Source organism: Panthera uncia, chromosome B1, assembly GCF_023721935.1.
Source record: "Panthera uncia isolate 11264 chromosome B1, Puncia_PCG_1.0, whole genome shotgun sequence".
NCBI lineage: Eukaryota > Metazoa > Chordata > Mammalia > Carnivora > Felidae > Panthera > Panthera uncia.
The window spans coordinates 124,970,427-124,996,924 of NC_064811.1; the positions used below are offsets into that span (position 1 = coordinate 124,970,427).

At 39.1% G+C, this 26,498-nt stretch overlaps 1 protein-coding gene across 1 annotated transcript in view; it reads left to right on the forward strand.

Annotated features, from left to right (window-relative positions):
• The window catches only part of DCLK2 (doublecortin like kinase 2), a 153,692-nt gene that overhangs the window by 70,441 nt on the left and 56,753 nt on the right, over window positions 1-26,498 (forward strand). The window contains exons 3-4 of the mRNA XM_049632272.1: window positions 23,326-23,428; window positions 26,392-26,493. Coding sequence (XP_049488229.1) covers window positions 23,326-23,428; window positions 26,392-26,493 — 205 coding nt within the window. The remainder of the gene's footprint in view (window positions 1-23,325; window positions 23,429-26,391; window positions 26,494-26,498) is intronic.

The following is a 26,498-nucleotide window of genomic DNA, read 5'->3' on the forward strand; positions in this document are numbered from 1 at the left end:
CACTATGAGAAATACTCTTTTTAGTGTACAGACTTTCTTTACCCCAGCCCCACCCCTAAATTAAAAGTCTATAACTCACAGCTAATCACAGCGATTCTAGATACCCTGTAGATTTATAGCTATTAATTAAAAGGCAATAAGAGTGTATACAGTTTAAAAGTATTTGAAACCTGGCTACAGCACATTTAGATTAACCATAACCTGTCTCTTTGGGTGGTAATGATTTATTTTGAGTTGCAATAACATTATATAGAGAAAACAAAATTTTTTTCTTGTCATTCTAAGATCCTATTGTTCTCTTTTAAAGATTTTGATTATATTGATTTCTGAAAACACTTGTGTGGTTTACATGAGTAATCTCTGATTTAGGAGATAAGAAATGGGTTCAGTCATCCTAAGAAAGCACGTTCTTCACTTTTAGGAAAAATTCCCTGAGGGAATGAATATTCCTTCTGTCTCTAATGATGGAATATACTTTCAGGAACTTCACAAACTTCCTTGTTTAAAGACACTTAACTTTTAACAAGTGTGGGTATGGAGTTTTGTAATTAAAGGAGAGTCATTGAGCTTTGAGTGTTTAATTCTGTGGTTTCTTCTGATCTTTGTCTGCCTTTAAGAGCATTAACACTATTTCTGTTCTATAGGTCTAGCAGCTGTTAGAAATACTGTGGATGTTTGCTCATATTAGGTGGCAATTTTATATACAGTCACTGCTGATTGGGTTGCCCAGGATTGAGATTTTGTTTTTTTTTTTTTTTTTTTTTGGCTTCACACATAAAGGTGGCTAGATTGGGGAATTTGCTGCATATTGCTAACGATTGCTTCTAGAAGGGCAGCATGTTAGCCACAGTTATTGCCATAAGCAAGCTGCATGCTGTGTATTAGTTTGAACACATGGTAAACATGTTATGGTTGAAATAGTGGATGTTCCTTGGAAGAGAAACCTTTTTCAGAGAGGACATAAATTGACCTGTAAAAAAATGAGTGGAAGCCTTGAACCTTTGGATGTTGTATCTGAGTCTCTTGTTTAGAACCAACAAAAGGCGACCCTGAATCCTTTAGTTACATTTATGGTGTTATCTACGTTACTTTTAAGTGGCCTACCCAGCATTTGAGTCTGGATTCTAATCATGGCAGAGAGTTCAGATGTTAATACCAATACAATATTTGTTTAAAAATCTCACCAAAGTTCCATTTGTTCCTTGCTTTCTTGTTTGCTTGTGAAATGGAGTGTTTCCCTGGTGTTTTATCCCCAAAGGGGTGAAGGTCTGGATGCCAACTTGTGTGAGGACTAAACACTTTCCTGTTTTTTTGTGTGTGACAAATGACTACCCAAGATGCAAATGTTAATGCATATTTTATCTGAGTTTGTAATTAAAGCACTGCTCCAAGCAGTGATTAAAAGTCCTCTCTGCTCATGTAATCTTTGTGTACTGTCAAGAAGAGGTGGGCCCTGGCTGAGCTGATTGCTGGTCCTTTTCTGATTAGGAGACAACCTTCAAAGAGCAGTGCTTCTGACTTTTTTCAGATTCCCCTGAATGGCAGGAGCCTTGCCTCCTTTTCAGAGTTCTTGCTTGTCATAGGGATAAATGGTGGGCGGAACGCTGCCTAATGATGACTGTGATCATGTAAAATAGCCTCTGATTAAAGAGTAGCTCTGTGGGCCTGCCTGGGTACATTATTCTCTTGGGAGGCACATTACTGGGGTGGGGTTGAGGGAATTCTCTTTCATATTCAGGAGATAAATTGCACTCATCAGAGGACTATTAGTTAAAGGCAATTTAGTATGTGCTTTTCTCATTTCAAGGAAAAAAAATGCCCCCAAATTGTCTATTTCACCTGGAGGGAAGAGAGACAGACATATAAACATCTCAGAAGTCTGGCATCAGGTCTGTGGACAGCAGCTCTTTGGGCCTTTGCAGGAGTTATTTCCTTGGCTTATGAAGGGCAGACTCTTCTTTGTGGCTACACACGTCACTATGAAGGAGCCTCCTTTCATGTATTTAATATTCATGGAAGGTTTCCTATAAAATTACAGAAGGTAGTTTGCTTCTGCCTTCTGACCTTGCACCAGTCTGCTAGTTATTTGTCAAATAAAACTATAGACTTCAGTTAATACCTATAGAATTTAACTTTCAAGACTTTAATACTTGAGTGGAAAATCTAGAAAAGCATTATACCTTGTGGTTTCCTCATCCTCTCAAAAAAGGGAAGGGGCTGTACTTCTGTGTGGTGCTACCATTAGATTGTTAGGACAGGAACCAAGATCCATACCTCTGGGTGTGTGGCAGCTATTGGAGTCCTAAGACTGTAATGGTCTTCCATTAATGGAAGCTTAGTTTCCATGTGTCCTTTTATGTAATCAGTTTGTGCTCTAGAAATGTCTAATCAACATTTCTCACTGATCAAGTGTAGATTTTTGTTTATTCTGTTGAGCTGATTACCAAGCCGAAGTATTTATTTCCCCCAAGGTGACATTGCTTCTGAAAGTCAAAGAGAAATGGTCTGGTTTGATCTGGAGATGTGGTGTTTAAAAGGTGTTAGGAGCATCCTAGGGCTCAGTAAGTGCATGCTTGGCCATTACTACGCAAAGGTAGCAGAAGGGTCCACTTCTGCAAGTTGTTGCATTTGTGTTGGTCAGGTTTCACTTTTGTTGTCATTTTTCTTCTCAGCTTCTTGGCTTAAGGCAAAGACTCTTGGCCTTGCAGGTGAAGAGTGCTAATTCTTATGGGAGAGACTTTTCATCTGCCATAAGTAGGGTCTTTACTTTTGGAAAATTACTAAAATATTTCCAACATAAAAATTAATTTCTAAAAATTCCTGCATAAGACTGAAGAACACTATCATTCATTAAGGGATGCTAGCAGAGTTTTGTCAGATTTAGAAAATAAATTGTGTGGAACATACTTTTATTACGAATTGATTTACTTAAATTCAAATTTAACTAGATGTCTTGTGTTTTGTCTGGCAACCCTTGTTGCAGGTAATGTTGGAAGAAAATTAGAGAAAAGAAATAACTCTGCTTATACTTGGAGGGGGGAAAGGAGGAAATCAATAAAAATGTTTTCTGACAACTGCAGTTGTGAGAAAAGTTGACCTCAGTTCAGTGTATCTGAAACTAGAGTTTTTCAAAGTTAGGCTAAAATGAGAAGGAAATGGGTAGAAAATACACAGACTGTAGGAGAGGAATGGATCATAGAAGACTAAGATGTTTCCTCTCATATTGGGAAATGAAAAATTGTATATTACAGTGGAAGGGTTCTTTATAGATTACTTAATCTTGGTATCTTCTTTCCTTCTAGAAGGAACTTGGAACTGAAATACTAAGAGGCTGTTACCTGACCACATTTTCATCATCATTTAGAGGCAGAACCTTGGCTTTGACATACCATAAGTTTAGAACTGATCGAACAAAACCATATACTTTTGATGATGGAGGCTTCTAAAGAGAGCTTTCATGTGTAAAAGTGATTATTACAGAAATTGAAACAGCAGTTACCCACTTTTAGTAACTACACTGTCCCTTCTACAGTAGCTAGGTTCACAATGTTCTCAGCATGTATTTCTGACTTATTTGGAGTCTTGTAGGTAGCATCCCAGTTTACCCTGCCTATAAACTAAGGGAATTTGGGTTTAATGATTTCATTGGTAACTTCTAACTCTAGGACTCAAAAATCTGTATTGTCTGAATGCCTCATAAAGAATTTACAGTCCTGTTGATATGACATACCCATATAAAATAGAGATCGGGGTGTCTGGGTAGCTCAGTTAATTGAGTGTCTGACTTTGGCTCAAGCCATGATCTCACGGTTCATGAATTTGGGGCTCACTGCTATCAGTGCAGAGCCTGCTTGGGATCCTCTGTCCCCCTTTCTTTCTGCCCCTCCCCACTTATGCTCTCTTTCTCAAAAATAAATAAAACAACAGAGCACCTGGGTGGCTTAGTCAGTTAAGTGTCTGACTTTGGCTCAGGTTATGATCTCACAGTTCGTGGGTTTGAGCCCCATGTCATACTCCACGCTGATAGCGCAGAGCCTGCTTAGGATTCTCTCTCTCCCTCTCTCTCTGCCCCTCTGCTGCTTGCTCTCTCTGTGTCTCTCTCAAAATAAATAAAATTTAAAAAAAATTTAAAAATAAAAAACATTTTAAAAATAAAATATAGATCATTATAACATTAGTCAAAAAATAATCTTAGTTAAGTTAAATGAAAATTTAATATGTTTGATGTATAAAGTAATCTTATCAGGGGTAAAGAAAGGGATAGCAGTGTTTAACTGAAGTGAAACTTCCTAAAGAATAGAAGTTGATCTCAACCTTGAGAGGGCAGAAGGGTTTGAGAACTGGGGTTGCAGGGAGGGCAGGTAGGAAAAAAGCCCATGGAAAGGTACAGAAGTAAAAATGATTATGGAATGTTCTAGAAGACCAGACTGGCTATAGCATATAATTCATGCTTGGAAATAGCGTCAGCATTATCACAATCTCCATTGTCCTGTCCCTTCTTGTCCCCAGTTTCTCTACCATTGGAATTGAACCCCTCACTCTGGCTAGTCTGGCCTGCTTATTTCACCTCATAAGAAAGCCTTTCAGACTCATCTTGGATCTGACTGGATAGAAGATAAATTGGCAAACGAGTCCATTTTGTAATGGGCTAAATTATTTCACTTTTCACAGGGTATATATCTTCTTTCCTGCTTAAAGAGATGACCATTCATTTGTTATTCCTAGTTGTTGTTCCTCCAGTAGCAAGCCTTGTGCCTTGTAGTGGTAGGTGTTCAGAAACATAATGTCTTCCGAGTTGTTTTGTTCTATATGCTTGAAGACCTGGCTCGACTTCACAGATAGTGGGAAAGAAATGTGAATGCTCTTTGATGAAAGGGGTCTTCTCTTTTTCATTTCTTTTAATCCCCTCTGTGCTTGATGTAGTGCCAGGACCGTGTAGCATGGCGAATATATGTGGGGAGACATGCTCATGTGTGACTGGCAGGAATCTACAGATCATGTGTTCCAAGCCCCTAGTTTCATGAGTAAAAGAACTAATGGTTAATAAATAAGTTTTATGAGTAAAAGAACTAATGTTTAATAAATTTCTTAAGGTGAACAGAAAAAGTTTAGTAGGTGTGAGAATCCAGGTCTCCTCTCTCTAGTGAGTGTTCTTTTTTTAGAATGCCTTGTTCTTTCTCATCTTCACTACACAGTACAAGAAAAGTTAGCTGGATTCAGGATGTTTCATTATCTGTCTCTCTATGGCATGCCTGTCTCTGTTTCCTGTTTTAGGAGTAAAGTAGAAAGAGCCCCTCGGAGTAAGGGTACCTGGCTTCTTCCTAACCCTGCCACTGCATTTGTATCTTAAAGAATTCACTTACCAGCTTCTGTTTCCACATCTGTAAAATGGGGTGGGCTTGGGGTTTAGTGCCACATAAATTGCTATGTCCCTTGTAGGTACATCCAATAATTCAGCAGTAGCCCTGGATTATATTAACTTATTGAGAATTTAAGAATGTTCTGTCCTCTTCCTTCCCTGTTACATAGTGTTTCCACAGCATTTGCCCCACGTAGAAGAGTGTAAGCATGAGTAGGAGTGAGGAGAGGGTAAAGGAGTTGGGGAGATGGCTCTGGGCTCTATTGTGTATAACAGACCTTCTGGTTTCCACTCGCCTATCCTTCATTCTCTAGGTAGCACAGGGTTAAAAAACCAACCAACTCAACAGGATGAATCTTTTTGGTGTCTGATGCTCTATCTTCAGTTCGTCTTTGTTGTGGTCCATTTCGTTTGGTGTCTCAGTGTCTGTGAAGCATGATAACACAAAGAACAAAAAGGCTCTTCCAGAGAGTCGCCAGTGATGGAACAAAGGTTCCGAGGCATTGTGTAAGGAAACTGTGGCGGTGCCCCCTGGTGAGGGAAAGAAATGTGCCCTCTTCACCTCTTCTTAAGTGCTGAGCCTAGCCAGAGGACACGTTTTTTTCTAGAAGGCAAAGCCTTACACTTTTGGCAGCAGAGCTGAAATAGAAAAATTGAGCTTGACCTATTTCCGTAGCAGTGCGAGCCTCACATTGTCCTCTCAGGCAGTATGAAAATCCTTGAACTGGGAAACTGACAGCTGCAATCAGACACTTGCATTGAGGGAAACATCATGAATTTTAATAGGAGTGCTGCTTCTGGGTGAGGTTGGGAGGGGAAAGAGAGCCAAGCCAATTCAAACAAAAGGAGAAGGGGGTTTGCTACATGTACAGCTCATGGCAGTGATGAGAGTTATATTCAAATTATTTATCCCACAATGATGTTGATGATTTAAGAGGGAAGGATTGCCGACCTCTTGTGAAGTGGAAAGGGTTATGAATCTTCCGTGATTATTAATCCCACTGTACTGAAGGCAAGGAAGGTGGGTATATCAAAACATGACTTGTTAGCAGTAGCCGTCCTCAAACACTGCACTTCAGTACCCAGGAAATGAGCCCCGGGAACCACATTGGCCACTACATAGACGATAGTGCTTCCCTCAAGGACACACTGGACAAGCGCAGATGTGTGTGTGTGTGTGTGTGTGTGTGTGTGTGTGTGTGTGTGTGTGTGCATGCGCACCCACAGAGCCACTTTCAAGTTGTCTTTCCTATCAGCCCTCTTGCATGGCAAGAGGTACGTGGCATTTCCCATTCTGAGTAGCCCTCAGCATCCTGTTTGTCGTGGGGTGGAAGGATTGGAGTTGGTGCCCGTTGTCAGACCTCTTCATGAAGAGGCTCTTATTGGCCTCGGTATCTCCAGGGTGGTCTCTCAAGGAGAAGAGAATGTGGGAAGACTACTTCTTTTAGAACAGGGTCCCATGCCACACCCATACCCAGTCGTGTTTGTTAGAAGCTGAGGATCGCGTTTGTGAATTAATGCAATCATGAGCCACTTTGTTCTTAGTTGTTTATATGGCCATGCTTCGTTTTAGAAGGGGGACCTGAGTGTTTATTAAAATAGAAACCTAATCATTTCAGAACCCCATTCTTCTGAATAAATCAAGAAATAATGTGTGTGTGTGGTTTTTAAGTGTGAATACAGCACTTAAAAAAATATGCTGCAGACTTTGTTCATCAGATTCCTCTGTTGGTGAGACTATTTAGCCTGTAAGGGTCTTTCAGCCAAAGACTGTTACCCAAGACAGCGCTGGCTGACATTCTGAATACTTTTTGGGAAGTACTGAAGAAAATCACCACACACTAAACAGGAACGGCAACTGCCATTTCAAGATGTGGTATTAAGGATAGAACTAATTTCTTGGTTTATGAGCTAGTCCTTCTGGAGCTGGAGGAGAGTGAGATGAGTATGTCTGTGCTGGGGAATTGGGACTCAAGCCAGACTAAGGCAGAACATGTCAGAAATGGAGACAAGGAACAGGGCCGTCCTTTACCAGGCTGTGAAGGAGGAATTCATCCTTTTTCCCCTGCCAGGGTTTATCACCAACTGGTGGAGGTGGTGGCAAGGACTTTGTGGGCCATTTGGCCTAGACCTCACATTTATGAAGGATTCATATTTATTCTTTAAAAATTATCACCTAATGGGGGCACCTGGGTGGCTCAGGCAGTTAAGCATCTAACTCTTGATTTTAACTCAGGTTATGATCTCTGGAACCGTGAGATCAAGCCCCACAGCGTGGAGCCCTCTTGGGATTCTCTTTCCTCCTCTCTCTCTCTGACTCTCCCTCTCAGAAATTAAGTTAATTCATTTATTTAAATGAACTTAAAAAAATTACTACCTAATGAATTGATGTAGTTGTTGTAATTTCTATGCATTTAAATAATTTTTTGCACTATGTGTATAATATATCATGATGACGATAACCCCCTTCAGCATTTCTTCTTGTTTTAGGAAGGTGAAGTGGAATTCCTGCCTCTCAACATGGGGGAGAAACCCTTTCCCTTTTCAGCTCCTTCCCTATTCTTCAAGCATGTCCTTCCTGTCCATAGTGCTCCTGATACAAGGTCTACATGGGTCCCATTTATCTTTATCCTTGCTGTAAGCTGGAGTATTCCTTTTAAGTTATTTAAATTGCTAGTAACAAACCCACTTTTGTGGTAGAAGATAGGTGGATGGGGCATATTGTGATAACCTTTACTTACATTTGGGATCCTGCTTGTGTTCAGATCCTTACTGCTATGCTGACCTGCCTCCATTTCTCCGTCTCACATCTGTTTTCTGCCTAAGCCCTTTGATTCTCCATAGCCATGTCTCTGCATATGCTGGTAGTAAAAGCTACCCCCCATGAATCTAATACTTTGAATCACTGAACCTGGAGTCCCCTTCTGTGTGCTATTCATCCATTCATTCATGGGTAAATATTCCCTGAGTATTCTACACTCAGGCACAGTGCAGGGTGCTCTGGCTACAGTATGGCAAAAGGTGAACACAGTCTCCAGGTGCTGGATGTTTTTTCCCCATCCTCCTCAGCTGCTACAAACTCGTGCTGACCTAGGTTCCCTAAACCTCCATCTTGATATTCCTTCTGGTTTTACTCACCTGCTTAGGTTCCCAAGTTAACCTTGCCACATCGCGAGAATCCAAGGGTAACTCCTGTTCATACTGATGGGGAAATAATGTACTAAAACGTCTTCCTGGAGGGAAACTGAGAGGCTTCAAGGTTGTTGTAAGGCAGGGTACTTACTAGTCACTCAGGTGCCATGATGGATTGGAAAATATCCAAGAAGGAAGGAGGCTCTTCTTTTCAGGCTAAATAACAGCCTCCTTGTTGGGAAGGGAATAATCAATCCCAGCTGGAGCAAAGAGACCACGTTCCCTTTGCTTTTCCATTCAAATCTAATCTAATGACATGAGTTTCTGACATGAGTAGCATTCTTGCCCAGACTTGTGGCCCCAGGGAGGGGATGGTTATTCAAGACAGCTGGCTCCCTAAGCAAGGCATATAACTTGATGATAAATGTTTACAGACAACTTCCCTTACTTGCTGATTCCAGTCTCAGTTTAATTGACACCCCTGGAGATTTGCAAAAAATAAATAGATGTTTCTTTGAAAGAATATTATTTCTCTGGATGCAAGAAAAAGATAAGAAATTGTGCATGCATACAGTTCATCAGTATTTTCCAGCTTATGGAATTCTTTAGGGAGGGATTCCTTTTATGCATTCCCTATGAAACAGAAGTTTCCTGTGCCTTTAAAACCTGTCTTGTGTTATAGTATAGAATAAATCTGACCTATGATTTTGTTTTTTTGTTTTTTTTTTTCTTTAGCTTTGTCTTTTGAAAGGAACCATTTCTATGAATTAGTAATTTGAAGTCACCTTGTAGATTTTTCTTCTGAAAGCTTACATGTAGCTAAATTCAAGTTTTAGTAATTTAAAAATTGTTTGTTTTTTCCAGGGTTTATACTCCTTTGGGTCAAGAAACCCTTCTTTGGAATAACAGTTATGCCTAAATCTCTAGACGTCAAGCATTTCTTGTACATTCCTTTCTCATAATTGGAGATGAAGTGTTGTGGGCAAAGAAAGAATTGACTCATACATCTTTTCTGCCATCTGAGAACTTGGGCACTATAATGGTTATAATATCTAAACTAAAATGAATATTCTGAGAAAACAGACATTTATTTGAAAGAATTTGGAAGTATTGAGGGTATGCAGAATTTCTTTGCAGTTTATCAAAAGGACTAATGTTAATGATAAAAAATCTTATAAATCGAATTTTAGGACTGGATCAGTGAGTTGAAAAAGGGAATTAATAAGCACTAAGACCTGGTGAGGTTTCAAAATCAAAGCTAGGCAAAAGACAAATTGTTTCACACCTTATATAAGTTACAAGTTGTATCACACCTTATATAAAAATTTAAAGACATACTAAACAATATTTTTGGCTGTCTGTGGATATATTCATCTATAATATAAGGGCAAAAAACATGGCTTAGAAGGCCCATGATAAATAACTTGACAGTATTTTCCTGAGGTGGCATAGACCTAAGGTAAGGAGGGAGGGAGCAGTGAGGCTTGGGGACCAGAAACAAAAGAGATTTTAACTTTATAATGTTTTATTTGCAGATATTAAAGGGATCTGAGGCAAGCATGACATAATAACTTTTGTTAACTCTGGAAGCTGGGCATTATTTGCTATAGTCTTTGGTCTGGTCCTAGATTACTTAAATATATAAAATTACCTTGAAAGGGAACCTCAAAAAAACACTTTTTATACCTTTATTCTTAAGTTCCACATAAATCAGAGTAGCGGTGCACAATCAATAGATATAACCCTCTCTGGGTATTTGCATATTTACAGTGAGTCTTGATAAACACATAAATCCAACTGCTGAGCTCTCTTGTTTTGAATTCTCCTAAACTAAGTACTGTTCTAACAATTTGCAAATCAGTTATGTATATGTTAGTGTAACAAGTTTTGGCTGTGTTTCAGGAACAGGTGCCTTTTAAACAGGAAAATCTAATTGTGGTATTTGCCTCAGCCAATATCACTTTCATTTAAAAAATGTTGTCATAAATAATTCGAATGGATGGCATGCTTTCCGTTTCTCAATAGCCACAGGCATGTAACTTATTCAGAGGATTTCTTTGGCCTGGAAGTGAGACTTTTCATTTGCTAAGAAGCTTGCACTGGGAAAAAATGTTCTCATTGCTTTTCATGTAGGATTTATGTTGGTTTGAAAATGAAAATTTTGAGTCCTTGTCATGTGAAAATAGATGCAGCTGTAGAAACCAAAATCTTATGTTTTCTGCAGCATAGAACTGCCCCACTTATTTTGGACTCAGGTCTGGTCAACTCACCAGGCTGGACCCAACAGCTTAAAACTAGGAAATATGTAAAGGGAAGTTTGGGTACAGTGTGAAATTAGGGCACAAAGCCTCCAGCACTTACCCAGTTTCCTAAACCTAATCTCTCCCTCAGCCCACTGATGTTAAATGCAGCAAACTAGAAGTAGGCAGGGGGACTGCTGAAAGGGAAATTGGGTGGTCTTTTTAATTACACAAGTGAAAGTTCAGAGCATAATGGCAAGGAAGGAGGAAAATAATTTTATTAAGATGAAAGCAACATAAAAAGTGGACATGATTCCTTAAAAAAATTTTTAATAGGGATGATTTTCCTACAAACCTAAATAGCCCTACTATATTACAGCATAGTGATGGTGTTTGTAGTCATAGTTCTGAGTGGCTGGTGTTTTCCAGAACAAGTCTAGAATTAACTGACCAAGTTTTTCCACACCATCTTAACTAATGGATCTCTTTGTTTTGATTCCAAAGGTGTTAACTACCTGGATGCACTCACCATTTGCTGAACTGATGCCATGAGGGTGGACTAATCTGATGGTGAATTTTTATATGCAGAGACTAAATTTCTGGAAAATATTGCAGGTTTTGCCTTCATGTTAAAAATTTAAAGGTCATAATATTTGTTAATACATGTTTATACCCTTAGCATGTCCAGTCTGGCAGCAAATGGAGTCCTGTTCTAAAAACCATATGATTCTAACTTGTGCTTATAACTTGTTTTTAGAGAGTTGGCCAATTCTTTTGAAGTTATCAATTTCAGAACATACTCAGTATTCCCTAAATAACAGAAAGTTGGCCTGAACTTTTATGGACCTTATGACATTACTTAGAAATTGATCCTTAAAAAGAAAGATAAATCCTAAACATAAGTTTACATGCTTGCCATTCATTTACTTCATAAAAGTAAGACCTAGAAAAGTGGTCTGGTTATTTGGATTTTGGCATGTATAAAAGCTCTCCTGACTCATCTCAGTAAGCTCTCTTACGTTGTTTTCCATAAATTGTAGATCATGCTGTGACACAGTGTGTGGTCAGGTACAAAGAGTCACACAGGCAGAGGTCAGACTCAGCTCCTTCTCCTCTGCTTGTTTGACCTTGAGCCAGTTACTTACCCTCTTTGAGCCTCTGTTTCTTTTTGTTGAAAATGGTAATCCCCGTGCCTACTTAAGGTTGTTCTGGGGGTTTAATGAAATTCATGTGTAGATGAGACTCACTGTGTAGAGTATATAGAATTAGATGTTTCATACTTGTTCCCTATTCCTTTCTGTTGGAAACAGAAAAATCTGAATTAGAAAATTGTCACCGTTGGGGCCTCTGGGTGGTTCAGTCGGTTGAGCATCCGACCTGGCTCAGGCCATGATCTTGTGATTCATGAATTCGAGCCCTGCATACGGCTTGCTGCTGTCTGCAGAGTCTGCTTCAGGTGTGTTCTCTCTCTCTCTCTCTCTCTCTCTCTCTCTCTCTCTCTCTCTCTCTAGTATAAATAAACATTAATGAAAAAATTTCCTCCTTTTACTTTGGGTCTCAGTTTCCCCTTCTGTAACGCCTGTGGTTTGATATCCGTGTTTATTATTTGAAGATGGTAGAATCCTAGAGAGTGTGGACTCTGGTTCCAGTCACATCCGCTTGCAAATGTGCAGCTCCAGCTTGCCCAGGATTTGAGGAAAGCTCATAATGGTTGCCATAATAGGTTTCCTCTGACTTCCTTACCTGAATTCTTTTAAATTCTTGCGGCAGCCTCCTTCCAGTGTCGGAAAGCTCTAGAGTGTATTTGAAACTTTTTTCCTGTAGGAATTAACACTGGGATCCTCGGTGGGGGCAGTCAGAGGATCAGCTTAAAAATTACCTCATTTCTGGGAAGAGTGATCATTGTCTCTCCTCCAGAATACATTTGGTAGCCAAATAGCTATGAATTTTTCAAGATATTTTTATCCTGTTAACAGAGGTATTTCCTGAAACCAAATCTTTGATCTCAAGATTCTGTGATTAGTTGTGATTGGTGAATAGCCATTATTATGAAGAGGCCCCACTGGGAAAGGAAAGGTTAGGTCCAGTATTTTTTTTAATGGAAACAAACTAAATGTCGGGAGTTGTCTGTAGATGCAGTTGAGAAGCCCTTTACTGTCAAGTACTGTCTTCTCTTAGCTTCAGTTCTGTTTCCATGGCAACCACAGGGTCTCTAGTGCCTGGCTGAATGGTTTTACAGGAAGCTGAAAAACATTGCTATTCTAAGTAGCTTTCTTTTTACTGTACAAAGGGATCCTTCCCTTACTGTAGGCTAGCCAACATTTACTGGGAACAAAGGAGACTATTTATGTGGATTGTATTCTGGGTAGAGGGTAAAGAAATGGGGAGACCCCAGTCCCTGCTTACTGACTTGTGAATTTGTTTTTGTGGTGATTGTTCCTAGCATTTTGGAAGATCCAAATAATTTACCTTTTCTTTATTTCAGATATGGGTTTTCCTGTTTATGTTAAGCAGAATTTATATTCTAAGTATAGAACTGGTTTTAAAGAAACAAAAGGTCGTGGTCTGTGGCTGGGATAATATTAGTTATGGTGAATTTATAGCTTTCAAGTATCTATGAAGGCAGTGTATTTAATAACAAAAAGTGCCCCATGCTAGCAATAGACACAGAAAGATAATGGCTTGGCAGTTATTAGGTTTATCCTTTATTGTATGTTAAAATTATCATTTGGATTTTCTTTACATATTAAAAAAACCCTGTATTTCCATTTGTTTACATGGTAGAAAAATTATATATGGTAGAAATGTCTTTGGCAGTTCAAAATTAAATGCAGTTCCTTTCTGGCAATTTATGACTTGTGCTCATTTCTTAGGAAAGAAATCAAGGGTATCAGTGCAGTTCCATTAAAAGCTGATATAATAAGTTTAATTTCAAATATAAGCCACTTCCTCGACTTCTTTTCTGAGCTCTTTCAAATTCTCTTTAGAAGTAAGTTAGAAAAAAAAAATTTTTTTTGTTTACTCTTTAGTAGAGACAGCCTTTTAAAACTGCACTCTTATAATGAAAGCCTTTAATTTTAACAGATGTGGACCTTTGTTCCTAATCTTGCTCTGTGTCTTTCATACACACAGTTAAAATTAAAGACAATCTATAGAAAATTCCAATGCGTGTTTTATATGCCTGATGTTCATCATCCTTGTGCTGGCAGGCCAGGTCCAAGGACCCAGAGTGGGATCCCACAGGGTCAGCCAAGAGGGTCCCTGTCTGTACGCAGAGTAGAAGAAATCAAACACGAGCCAGCAAAAGGTGAAAGCAGAGTTTATTGAAGGTACAGAGAGAGTGCAGGTACAGAGCATTTGGGAGACTCAGGAAAGGAGGGAGTCTTGTCTTTGCTTGGGGCTGAGGGTTTTTATTGAGGATCATGGTCTGATGTATGTGTTCTCTTAGGCATCCTGGAATTGGTAGTTAGAACAAAGATAAGGACCCAGGTGTCACTCCTGGGAGCCAGGGGGTCTTGGCATTGAGATATTTAGTGCCAGTGATCTGGAATATGGACACGATGGCTTCTTAGTCCTTAGATGTTGTCTGTTGTGCTGGAAGACTCCAAAGAAATCATTAACTCCTTACCCCTTACAAGGAGGATATACATTAAGGCATGTGTATGGCAGGGGGTGCAGATCCTAGCAAGAATAGAAACAGGAAGGGAAGCAAAGAGCAGAGTTTCATGGAGACCCTCAGTTTCCCTGTCTCAACCCCATTTCTTCTATGAAATGTAGTTCTTGTTCTGCAAGATGAGTATTTCATGGGAGCTGAGATTTGTGACCCGGACTGTATTTAGATAAGTTAATGCCAGTTTAAACTACTCCTTTACTGAGACCTAATGATGTTTCTTTTGCATTTTTATCTTATCAGGTCTTGGAAATTTTCAATAAAATAGTTTTGGAAAGTATCTCATGAGACACTTATTTAATACATCCTCAAGTCTGACTAGCACCAAATGGCAGATTTAATAGCAAATTGCTTTGCTTTAAATGTCCTCTACCAGATGGTTGCAGTAGTAGGTTTCATAAGTAATTTTTCTCAGGTAACCCTGAAATAATGATGTAAGGAATGTACTTTTTGAAAGAACTTGCATGATCTAAAATGAGTTTTTAAAAATTATTTTAAGGTATCTAGAGCCAAAATTTGATGAAGTATTTCCTGATGTTGGGGGAGATCATCAAGACGTGACTACTGGTTGACCTGTGAGTGGGATGTGGGTGGTCAGAGGCTCCATACCCTTTCCCCTGTTCTTGGAATGTGGGTTCTGCTTGTCTTCTCCACTCCCAGGGGCTGCTCCAAAGACATAGCTTTGAGATTATGTGCATTGAGAATATCTGCATGATATACGTGACTGAATCCAGTTAAGACTTCTATGTGAACTTTGAAGGTTTGACAGGCAAGTGTGGGGATCCAGTTGTCTTGCTGCCACCCAAGACAAGTTTCGTGTGTAAGCTGCCTTTGCTGGTTAAAACTGCCATCGACCAACCTGGAGTTGTCTGCCTCTTTGTTTTTTTCCTGACCACTAAACAAGGGGCCAGTTTCAGATTTCATCCGGGACAATCTCAAGAAGGTTTTGAACCAACAGCTGAATATTTTCTTTCTTTCTTTCTTTTTTTTTTTTTTTTTTTGTTTTTTTAGTTTATTTATTTTGAGAGAGAACATAAGCCGGGAAGGGGCAGAGAGAAGGAGACACAGAATCTGAATCAGGCTCCACGCCATCAGCACAGAGCCAGATGCAGTGCTTGAACTCAGGAACTGTGAGATCATGACCTGAGCTGAGATCAAGAGTTGGATGCTTAACCAACTGTGCCACCCAGGTGCCCCCTTAAAAAAAAAAAATAAAATAATGTTTATTTTTGAGAGAGAGCACACAAGCAGGGAAGGGGCAGAGAGAGGGAGAGAGAGAATCCCAAGCAGGACACTGTCAACACAGAGCCCAACACAAGGCTTGATCTCAGAAACCATGAGATGATGATGACCTGAGCTGAAGTCGGACACTCAACAGACTGAGCCCTCCAGGCACCCCTGAATATTTTCTTTAAAGAGTTATAGGATTTGACTGGTATATTCAAAGAGGTTATAGATTATCTTGGCATAGAAAGCCAATATCATAAATCTGGGAACAAGGACTACCTTGCATGATAATGAGTTGATAGAGACTGATTGAAGGAGTGTGGAGCCTCTAGAGAAGGGCTATTTGGAGGAAATGGGATTCAGGGCATTTCATTAATTCAACAGAAATGTACTGAACGAACCTTTTATATTAGATGTTATGTACTGTGCTGGAATTATAGCACAAGTAAACAAGACTGTGTCCCTAAATGTATGGAGCTCACAGTCTGGTGAGAGGTCCAGACACAAAACCAGGCAATTACTTCAATGATAATGTCTATGTTGGGTGAATTACAGAGTACTAAGGGTACACCTGGATTTGTAAGGAGCAACAGATTTCGTTGAAGATTTCTTTGAGGATGTATGAAGCTGAAACAGAAATCCCAGTGGACGTTGCTATTTACCCATTTAAAATAGGGTTCCTTTTTTTCTGCACTTAACTTTTTGGACACAGTCTCCTAAACTTTTCTTAGAAACTAAAATATTTGGATTTTAGAATTTTATAGTAAGAAGAGATCTTATAGAAATCCAGCCTGTTTTACCACCAGCACCTTTGTAACTCTGGAAAGGAGAAGAAATGCAAATTCCCAAAGTGTGCCAATGGGTCAGGATAAATAGACCTCCTCTCATTCATAATGTGAGTGAGTGTTCAAGGAAGATTACATCTCTGTATCCTCTACCTTTTTTCTTTTAAGGAAAGGTTTTATTCTCCTAATACATGCATCGTATCTTTGTCAGACCTCAAGCCTTTGTATCTGCTTCTATCTCCTTTAACAAAGGAGAACAAATAGGGAAATTAAAAAAAAATAGTTGAATCTGTTAGTCTATGTAATCTATTAAGAACTAGCACTAAAATTATGGCTGCTACCCAGTCACCCTGACCTAATTAATCTGTCTCCTAAAGGATAGGAAAAATTACTGTTTTTAAATGGCCCACATTCCTTTGGAAAGCTTAGATATGCTCCCATAGATATATTATTTCTCAGTTGGATGTTTCCCCATTAGATCCTACTGATTGCTTTAATTTTGTACCTTAGCAGAAATATCACTTCCCCCTGGTTTATGTAGCTTCTTTCATGAGCCACATAACATCCATTATTCCTGAAGAGCTTCTTGCATTGAAAAATTTAGAAGCAGACAGTAAGAGGTCTTCTAAACTGATACACTTTCCTCACCCTTGTTAAGAATGATTCTCAGATGTTATTCGTCGTATTGATATGTTCTTTTCAGAGTCGCATTTAGTGACACAGCCAATAACTCAATGTTAAATCCCAGTTTTTAAAATTTATGATAAAAGGAATGAGACCACCACAGCTAAATAACAAGAAATATGTTGAAAAACATAAAAGAATCATGTAAGTGTTCAAATATATGAAATATTCTCAAGGCATTGGGTATTTTATTTTATGAGATGTTCTTTTTGTGCTTCTTTATTCCTGTAACTGTCAGGGTGCTCTTCCATTATAGTATTGTCTTATTGTAACATTTTGAACCGTAATTTGAATGATAATTGTTACTTTTCTTGTCCATTTCTACCAGTAGACTGCATGCTTCTTGGCTTTTGTTTATGCCTGGCATATTATAGGTACTTGGTTAATGTTAGACTGAATGTACAGTGATAAATTAATGTGATTCCCGTTGATGAGAAATACCATTTTTCATCATTGATGAGAAATTTATTTTAGCTTACATACGACCCTGGCATTTTGTCAGATATTTCACTTTGAAAAGTATTTACTGAGTTTGGGACACTACTAGGAACAATTAAATATGTAGTCCATATGCTTGTAAAATGTAAGCATGGGCAAATAATGACTGTATTATATGGAGGCTTAGCATTACACAAATATAATTTTAGCATAAAATTGGAATGATATGCTCACAGTCTCTTTTCCTCTGCATTATCTAAAAATGTTGACCTTGCGGTGCCTGGGTGTCTCGGTTGGTTGATTGCCTGACCCTGGATTTCAATTCAGGTCATGATCCCAGGGTGATGGGATCAAGCCCTGCATGGGGCTCCAATTAGAGCCAAAAAAATTCAGGTATCCTTTTTTTTAATTAAGATATCTTAAACTCCCAGAAATTACATACAGAAATGTGGTTCATGTAATGTACATATACACACATGTATACATATACTGGTGAAATATTTATAAATATGTTTATATGTACATATTGAATAGTTTCTACCATCAGCCTACTGGAATAAGAGGAGCACTTGGGTGGCTCAGTAAGTTAAATGTCCAACTCCTGATTTCCATTCAGGTCATGATCTCACAGTTAGTGAGATCAAGTCCCCCATCCGACTCTGTGCTGACAGCATGGAGCCTGTTTGGGATTCTCTCACCCACTCTCTCTCTCTCCCTTCCCCTGCACTCTGTCATGCAGTTGCTCTCTCTCAAAATAAACTTAAAAGTTTATTTTTAATGTTTATTTATATTGAGAGAGAGAGAACACGTGTGAGTGGGGAAGGTGCAAAGAGGGAGGGAGAGCATCCCAAGCAGGCTCTGCTCTGTCAGCACAGAGCCCAACAGAGGACTTGATCCCGTGAACTATGAGATCATGACCTGAGCCAAAATCAAGAGTTGGATGCTTAACCAGCTGAGCCACCCAGGAGCCCCACAAAATAAACTAAAAAAAAAACAAACAAACAGTATTTGAGGCCATGAATTAATGAAAATGAAGAAATAACCACTGCTTTCACATGTGATCACATTTAGTCTTTAAAGATGAGATGAAATTGGTATCTTGCTTAAGGTTTCTGCATGTTAAAAAAAAAAAAAGGAGGTGAGGTGGTCAGGTTCAGGCTCAGCAGTGTAATGATACAAAAGCTTATCCTCAGCAAATGCTTCCTGTGTTTTTAGTTAATACCATAAGGTGAGTTTCCTCTACAGTGAAAGTGAAAACAACTGAAACCTGCTCATTCTCCTTCCACGGATGTTAGTTTTGGTTTACTCATCAACTTCTCTGCTGGTGTTCTCTTACTAGTGAGTTTTAACTTTACAGTTTTGTTGATCATAGTAATGATAGTCCAAACAGTCCACATCTATATTGTGAAAAATGTGAACAGACTTGTATTTTTTTAGAGGTGGGGGAGAGGGAGGGAGGGAGAAAGTGGGGAGACAGGCAGAGGGGAGAGAGAATCTTGAGGCCCTATCCCATGACCTTGGGATCATGACCTGAGCTGAAATCAAGAGTCAGACCTTAACTGACTGAGCCCCTCAGGTGCCCATGGAGACTTGTATTTTAAATCAGCAGCAGTGGAGGGAGAGAATATTCCCATTCATTCCTTATTTACTTATTATCAGTGCAGTCTATCATCTGTGTTTATATCAATTTTCTTCTCTTGACTAGTCAGATACAACCCCATGAAATTGTAAGAATTCCAGCTTTAAAAAGGTTTTGATTTTTCTAAAACAATATATGGACTGGATAACTTCTTTTGTTTCAGAACCGAGAGTTTCTGTCATGCAGACTGTGGGATCGTAAGTGGACCCTTAATGCTGCTTGGGGGCCATCATTGTTTCCCTCTTGGGACAGTGCACCACATTATTCGGGTGTGATGGGGAGCTGGTAGGCAGAGGGTTTAGGGTCAGGACCCGGATGGGGGCAGGGCTCCTTTTTTAGTTAGAGACACTACACTGTACTGTTTCTTTAAATAAGAGCCTTTGCTGAGGACATAGCAAATCCGACCTGTTCCTTTTCCCTTTCAGAGTAGAGGCAACAGGTATTCATTAAACTAATAACGAGTAATTCCCCACAATCCCAGATTGCAATTTTACACCTTTTCTTCCTCCTCAAACCTGCTGTATGTACATCCTCTCTCAGCCTCACTTTCAGGTGATGACTTTGTTTCAGTTTTCTCGGTGAAGTAGGAAGCAATCAGGAAATGTGCGCCAGCCCCACCATGTGTTCCCGCCTAGCAGCATCCACCTGGATTCCTTTACCGGGAAGACTGACCATGGTCTCATGCAAGGCCATTCCCTTCTGCACTCTGTTCCCATCCCCTCTCTGTTACAAAGGGACACAGCTCCAGCAGGTCTCTCCTTTCTTGCTTGTGCCACCATCTTTCTCCTGCCTACTAGATCCTTTCAATAGCATAGTATTGTGTTATTTCTCTCATCTTAAAAAGCAAGTTCAGCGATGCCTGGGTGGCTCACTCAGTTGAGTGTCCAACTCTTGATTTTGGCTCTGGTTATGATCTCACGGTCTTGAGATTGAGCCCTGCTTTGGGCTCTACACTGGGTGTGGAGCCTGCTTGAGATTCTCTTTTTCTGTCTCTCTCTGTCTCTCTCAACCCCTCTCCCTCTTATTCTCATTCTCTTTCTTAAAAAATTAGAAAAAAAAAATTCTGCTAACCACAGACTCCACTTCCTCCTTCTGCTAATCTTCCCATTTTTTCCAGTCCAAGCTCCTTGTAAGAGTTGTCTATATCCGTGTCTCCAGTTCTTCTGCTATTGTTTTTTTCAAGAAAAATGTTTAATTTTTTATTTTGAGAGAGCACAAGCAGGAGAGAGAGGCAGAAGGAGACAGAGGAATCTCAGGCAGGCTCCACACTCCGCACAGAACCCAACAGGGGGGGCTGGATTTCATGACTATGAGATCATGACCTGAGCCAGAATCAAGAGTTGGACACTTAACCAAGTGAGCACCCAGACGACCCTCTGCTATTCTTTTTTAAAGGTGCTGCAATTAGACCTTCTCTTTAACCATTCCACTAAAACTAGTTTTCATCTTTAAGAGCCCACCAATCTCTGTGTTGCTGATTTGGTGGTCACTTTGCAAGGTTCATCTTACTTAGCTGTTGGTAACATTGACACAGGTGATTCCTCTCTCCTCCCTCATCCTTGAAACACTTTCTTGACTTGTTGCCCAGCATACTACTGACTCTTGTTTTTCTTCCTCCCATTCTGGCTGCTCCTTCTCAATATTCTTTGCTGGTTTTGCTTCTTCTGTTTGACTTTACAATGTTACTGTGCTTCAGAGCTCAGGCTTTAGATCTTTTCCTTAGGTGGATGCATTCATTGCCATAATTGATCTCAAGATTTTAAATACCATCCATATGCTGGTGAGTCCCAAATTTCTACCTCCAGCCCTTATCTCCACCATGAAATTCAGATTTGTGTATGTCTAACTTTCTGCCTACCACCTCCACCTAGATGTTTAATAGCCATTTGACATGTAATGTTCCAAATCTGAATTCATGAGCACCCTCTCCACCATGAAAGTTGTCCATTATCTTGTATTCTCTCCTATTAGAGTTAATGACAATCCCAACTTCTTAGTGGCTCAAACCAAAAACCCTGAGCTATCATATTCTCTCTTCTTTCATATCCCCTTATCCAAGGGGTAGTGTAGCCCCTTCTCACTACCTCCACTCCCAACACTTTTGCACAAACCATTCTCATCTGTTGCCTGATATAGCAATAGCCTCCAACTATGCTGTCTATGCTTGCCCTTTTACAGTCTAGTCTGAGCATGGTGTCATCCTATTAAAAGGGAAGTCATGTGATGGTCCTCTGCTCTGAAGCCTCCAATGGTTTTATGTCTCAGAGTAAAGCAGAGCCCTTACCAATGGCTGACAGGGCCCCATGTCATCTGCTCTGTGTCCCCTTACTTCTCTGATCCACTCTTCCCCCTCTTTTACTGTATGCCAGGACTTTTCTTGTGAATGTGCCAAGTGTGATCTCTCCGCAGGGTCTTTGCACATTCTGTGCTGTCTGCCTAGATCACTTTTCCCATGTGCTTGTCCCTTGGTCTCTTTTAATATTGTGTTCAAATGTAACCTTTGCCCGAGGCCTTCCCCAACCACCCTATTTAGTTTTGCAACACCCATCCATGTATTTACTGTTCTCCTTCTTTGCTTTATCTTTCTTCATAGCACTTACTGCCTTTTGATACTGCATAAATTTACTTACATGTTTTTATTGTGTTTCTTTTCACACTTGCTTTGGAAGGACAGATATTTTTGTCTCTTGTTATTTCTTTACTAATGTTTCTATAGCATCTAGAATGGTGCCTGGCACATCATAAATGCTCAAAACAAATTTAATACTCTAGGAGGTATGTCGTGTCCTGAGTCAAAATACATGTTTGTTTAAACCAGTTGTGTCACTTATTCATTTCATAATGACCATTCCTTGAGAGTAGTATTTGAGGCAAATTGGAGCCTAATTGCTAGTTATATAATTTGGTTAACTATTTAACCAAATGTGCATTCATTGCCTGGAAACTGAGTCAAAGAGAGGCAGGCATCTCTTGGAAACCATGTTTGGGAAAGCCAAACTTAACACTGACAGGTGAAATCATTAGAAGATTGATTAGGAAGATCTAAATAATATAAAACCACTGTTTTGATCTCTTATAGTCCCTAGACTTGTTAAATACTTCTTTTCCATATAATAAGGAACTTAATGGTCTACTTTGGCATTTATTCTAGTCAAATACCAACACATTTAGTACCAGATAAAATATTTCCTTGTAATAAAATCAATTGCTCAATCCTTCTAAGAACCCCATGAACTGTGAGATCTTGACCTGAGCCGAAGTTGGACACTTAACTGACTGAGTCATCCAGGTGCCCCAGCAATGATTTTTTTTTTAACTTTATAATTATTACTGGGAAAAGAGTACTTTTAAAAAAAGAGGCCCTCATGTAGCCAGTTGAAAAACAGGTAAAAGTGGAACCTACCTATGTCCAAAGTCTAGGAGGATAGTTGTCCTCGACACTGGGATCAGCGGATGAATGTCCTCCCTGTGGGGGATCCAGTTTCTGTGGAATCTCAAAATGAGACAGTGTGTGTTGCGAGCCAGGGAGTGAAAAAAGAATATGAAATTAAGACTATACATTTAGGTATAGGGCCTTATAAGGGCCCTGAAGCCTCCTCTGATGTTAATGATCATGTTGGTGATGGAGATGAGCATTTACACCTTGAGCACTATTCCAGGCAGTTTCCATACATTATTCCCCAAGACAACCTAAGGCACGCTGTACCAGAGGTACAGAGAAGTCATGCCCAGGGTCACACAGCTGGGAAGTGGAGTTGTTAGAAGAATGACGAAGGGGAGAAATGAAGAAATTAAACTGAGAACAGAGACCTCCGTCAACCTCAGCCTTGCCACCGGTTATTCAGGGAGACATGGAAAACTTCACCTTGCGTGTATGTCCTCCACTTGACTTGTGAAACAGACATATTGATGCCAGCTCTGAACTCCTTGTTCTGTTGTTCTGAGGTCAGGGAAAGCGTGTGGAAGTGCTTTGTGAAGAGTAGAGTGCTTGGAAATGTAGTATGACATGAAATCGATTTTCATTCCAACTCAGTATTATAGGGGAGGCTATGAATTTTGCTGACTTTTTATTTTAGTTCTAAGGTTTCTAATTTACTTCTGATGTTTCTGATTTATTTCTTGGATGTGATTTTTTTTTTTTTAATTTTTAGGTTACTTGTCTGCAAGACTTTTTTGGTGATGATGATGTTTTTATTGCTTGTGGACCTGAAAAATTCCGTTATGCCCAAGATGACTTTGTCCTGGATCACAGTGGTAAGGCAATTCTTTGACTGTCTTGATAACTCTGAAATGGAGGCTTGGGGTGGTCTGGCATGTTGAAGAAAGGGGACATTGGCCGTATTCTTTTTGAACTAACGAAAGCATTTGCCTAGTTGTAAAAAACAAACAAAAAATTTAATTCAAGTACTTTTCAATTTTTAGCCATTTTAGTTCTCTTTTTACTGCATTCTTTTGTCTCTGAAATGGATTTCCCACCCAGTTTCAGAACAGGGGCTGGCTCTGCCACCATAAATATATGGATTGTATTGAATCTGAAATGGTTAGTGATAGAATTTCCATGTGCATAATTGGATACGTAAAAGGATAATAACTAAATTGTTGATAATAATTGTCTCAGGTTCTTTTTTTATCTCGTTCTGTTTGCAACTTAAAAAAAATAATGACATGCATTGTTCATATTTGCAGGAAAAAAATGAAGCTATTTTCAATGATACAATAAGAAAACCCCTTTCTCCAGAGTATGCAGTTTTCAACTTTTTAGCAATAACTCCAGTGAGTTCGAGTGTATTCATTCTGGAAAATTACTTTACTCTGTTGTCTTGAATTAATTTAAACCTATTACAGTAATACTAATTATTTTAGCTGAGAGTCAGTTTCCTCTTTAAATGAAATCATACAGACATAACATTTCCCATAGGAGAGGGATGTTAGAGATAACACTCTTGAATTTCATGAATCAGAAAAGTTGGCTTTTCAAAAATTAGGCTGATGGTATCCCCTTTCCAGTTGTAGTGATTCTGACCATCCAGAACTAGAGAAACGTATTACCAAATAAATAGTGTGATCCATAAACTTGTTAAAATTTGAGATGATACATTTTGTGGTACCAAATTTCCTTGTGTAATTCTTTCTTGTTACTCTGTGTCAGTTACCTTGGGGATAATTTATCTACTTTGTGCTTGGGCCTCATTTATCTATACTTTTTTGTTTTTGTTTCATTTTTTCACTGCTGCCACATTTCTTTGAGGGTTCCTGTACTGTTTTATATTCTGTTGGACTGGCCCTGGTTTAAACTGGTACTACCACTGGAAAGAAGTGCAAGGAATGTCCTTTTGTATTATGTGTGCTAATACTTTCCCCTGTTCTCAGGGATGACTAAGGTTGACAAACTGTGTGTTTGCATTATCCTCTGTATTTTACATCTTCCTTGATTTTAGCTTAATTTCCATTTCGTAATATTTCTTTCATATCAATATTAGTAAATTAGAAAGCTGAGACACTTTAATACATTATATATTTTAGGTTATAAAGTTAATTTGGGTAACAACAACAAAACACTTACTGAGCACATACTATCTATGTAGCAGTCATTGTTCTCTGTGCTTTATGTGTATGTTATAAACTTCCGCAGCCAGTTTTATCATTCATAGTTTTTGTTGTTAGCTACTGATGACCTCCAATAGTGAAAGGTGGGTGAGAGCTACTGATTTCTTCCCTCGCCAGTTACTTAACCTTCTGCATACTGGGGGTAATCGGCTTTTTGCTAAGATTTTGTGAGGGTTAAATGAGTTAATATAGGTAAAGCAGTTAGTGCCTGTAATATAGTATGCACAATTGCACACTATTATGTTAACTGTTGTTGTAAATGTCATTATATCACCACCATCAGGCCATAACATTAGACCTAATTCTGCCACTGTTGTATTTATTAGGGGGCAAAGTTGTTGCTTTTAAAATCAGTTATTTTAATCTTAATTAAAGATTGTGTTTAATCTTAACAAAGTCCTAACTCTCTATCCTTTTAGGATTCTGACATCTTGCATTAAAGATTCAATAAAATGCTAATGTTGTCTTAGCCAAGTAACAAAATACTCCTTTGAAGAGCTGGCTTCAGGGATGGGCTTAGAGTCCTATAATGAGGGTGTAGCATTGAAGTTCTAGTTATTGGTTCTCTACATGTGCATTTGTGCTTATAAAAGAGTGGCAGTGCCTTTAAGGTGATTCTGACTAACACACACACACCACTCCTTTCAACAGTGGAGTACTTTTTAACATCCATAATGCTAATTAACTAAACTGAGGTTGCCACAGCCTCCTTCAGAGTAAGGTTTTGATTAGGGTCTTTCACATGCTAACTAGCCTCCCCTGGTGTGTATTTTCCTGATTAGTGTACTTCACATGTTAATTTATTGCCCCTGAGGTATAGATTTAAACCCAACCCACATTTTAATCTTACTGCATAAATTGAAGTATTTTAACATAAATTACAGACAATATGTTATCTAATCTAATCTTTATAACAAGTTTAGGAAGCAGATTTTATTCTTATTCCAATCTCATAGGGGAAAAACCTGAAGCTTAGAACCTAACCTAGGTCCCCCAGTTAGCAAAATCAAATCCGTGAGTCATTCAAAATCTGCATGACTCCAAAACCCATGTTGTTAGTTATTCAAATTAGCAGTGATTATTTTAGCTGTAATTAGTTCTGGTACTCTAAATGCTATTTTATTGGGTAATTTATGGAAAAACCAAAGTTATTGTTTAAATTAGCTAGTTTCCTCATTTTTGATGCTCCATACTTAGGGAAAGTGGAAAGCAAGATGGTAAGGAGTTCCATACCCTTTCAAAATAAGATTATCAGAGTTGGGAGAGAATAATAAGATTGTAGCCTTTTGCTCTCAATGCTACTGACGAAAAAAAGAAGTTGCACATGTTTGGATTAGGTTCTGTCCATGTGATCAAGTTAGGACATTGGGATTTCTGTGTTCATTAACAACTCCACTGCAATGATGAGGTGTGGTCTACAAGATGTGTGCTTCACTAAGGATAACCTCAGGTGTACTTTTGGGACAGTTGCTCTGTATATTAACGTTGTTTGACAATAATAGGAAAATGATCCAGGAATGGTTCTAAGCAGTAGACTTATGTTCACGTGTGATCTTCCCTTGGTTAGTATCTCAACCAGACTTAATTAATGCACTTGCCTTCCTTTCTAGAATGCCGTGTCTTGAAGTCATCTTATTCTCGCTCCTCAGCTGTTAAGTATTCTGGATCTAAAAGCCCTGGGCCCTCCCGACGCAGCAAATCACCAGCTTCAGGTGGT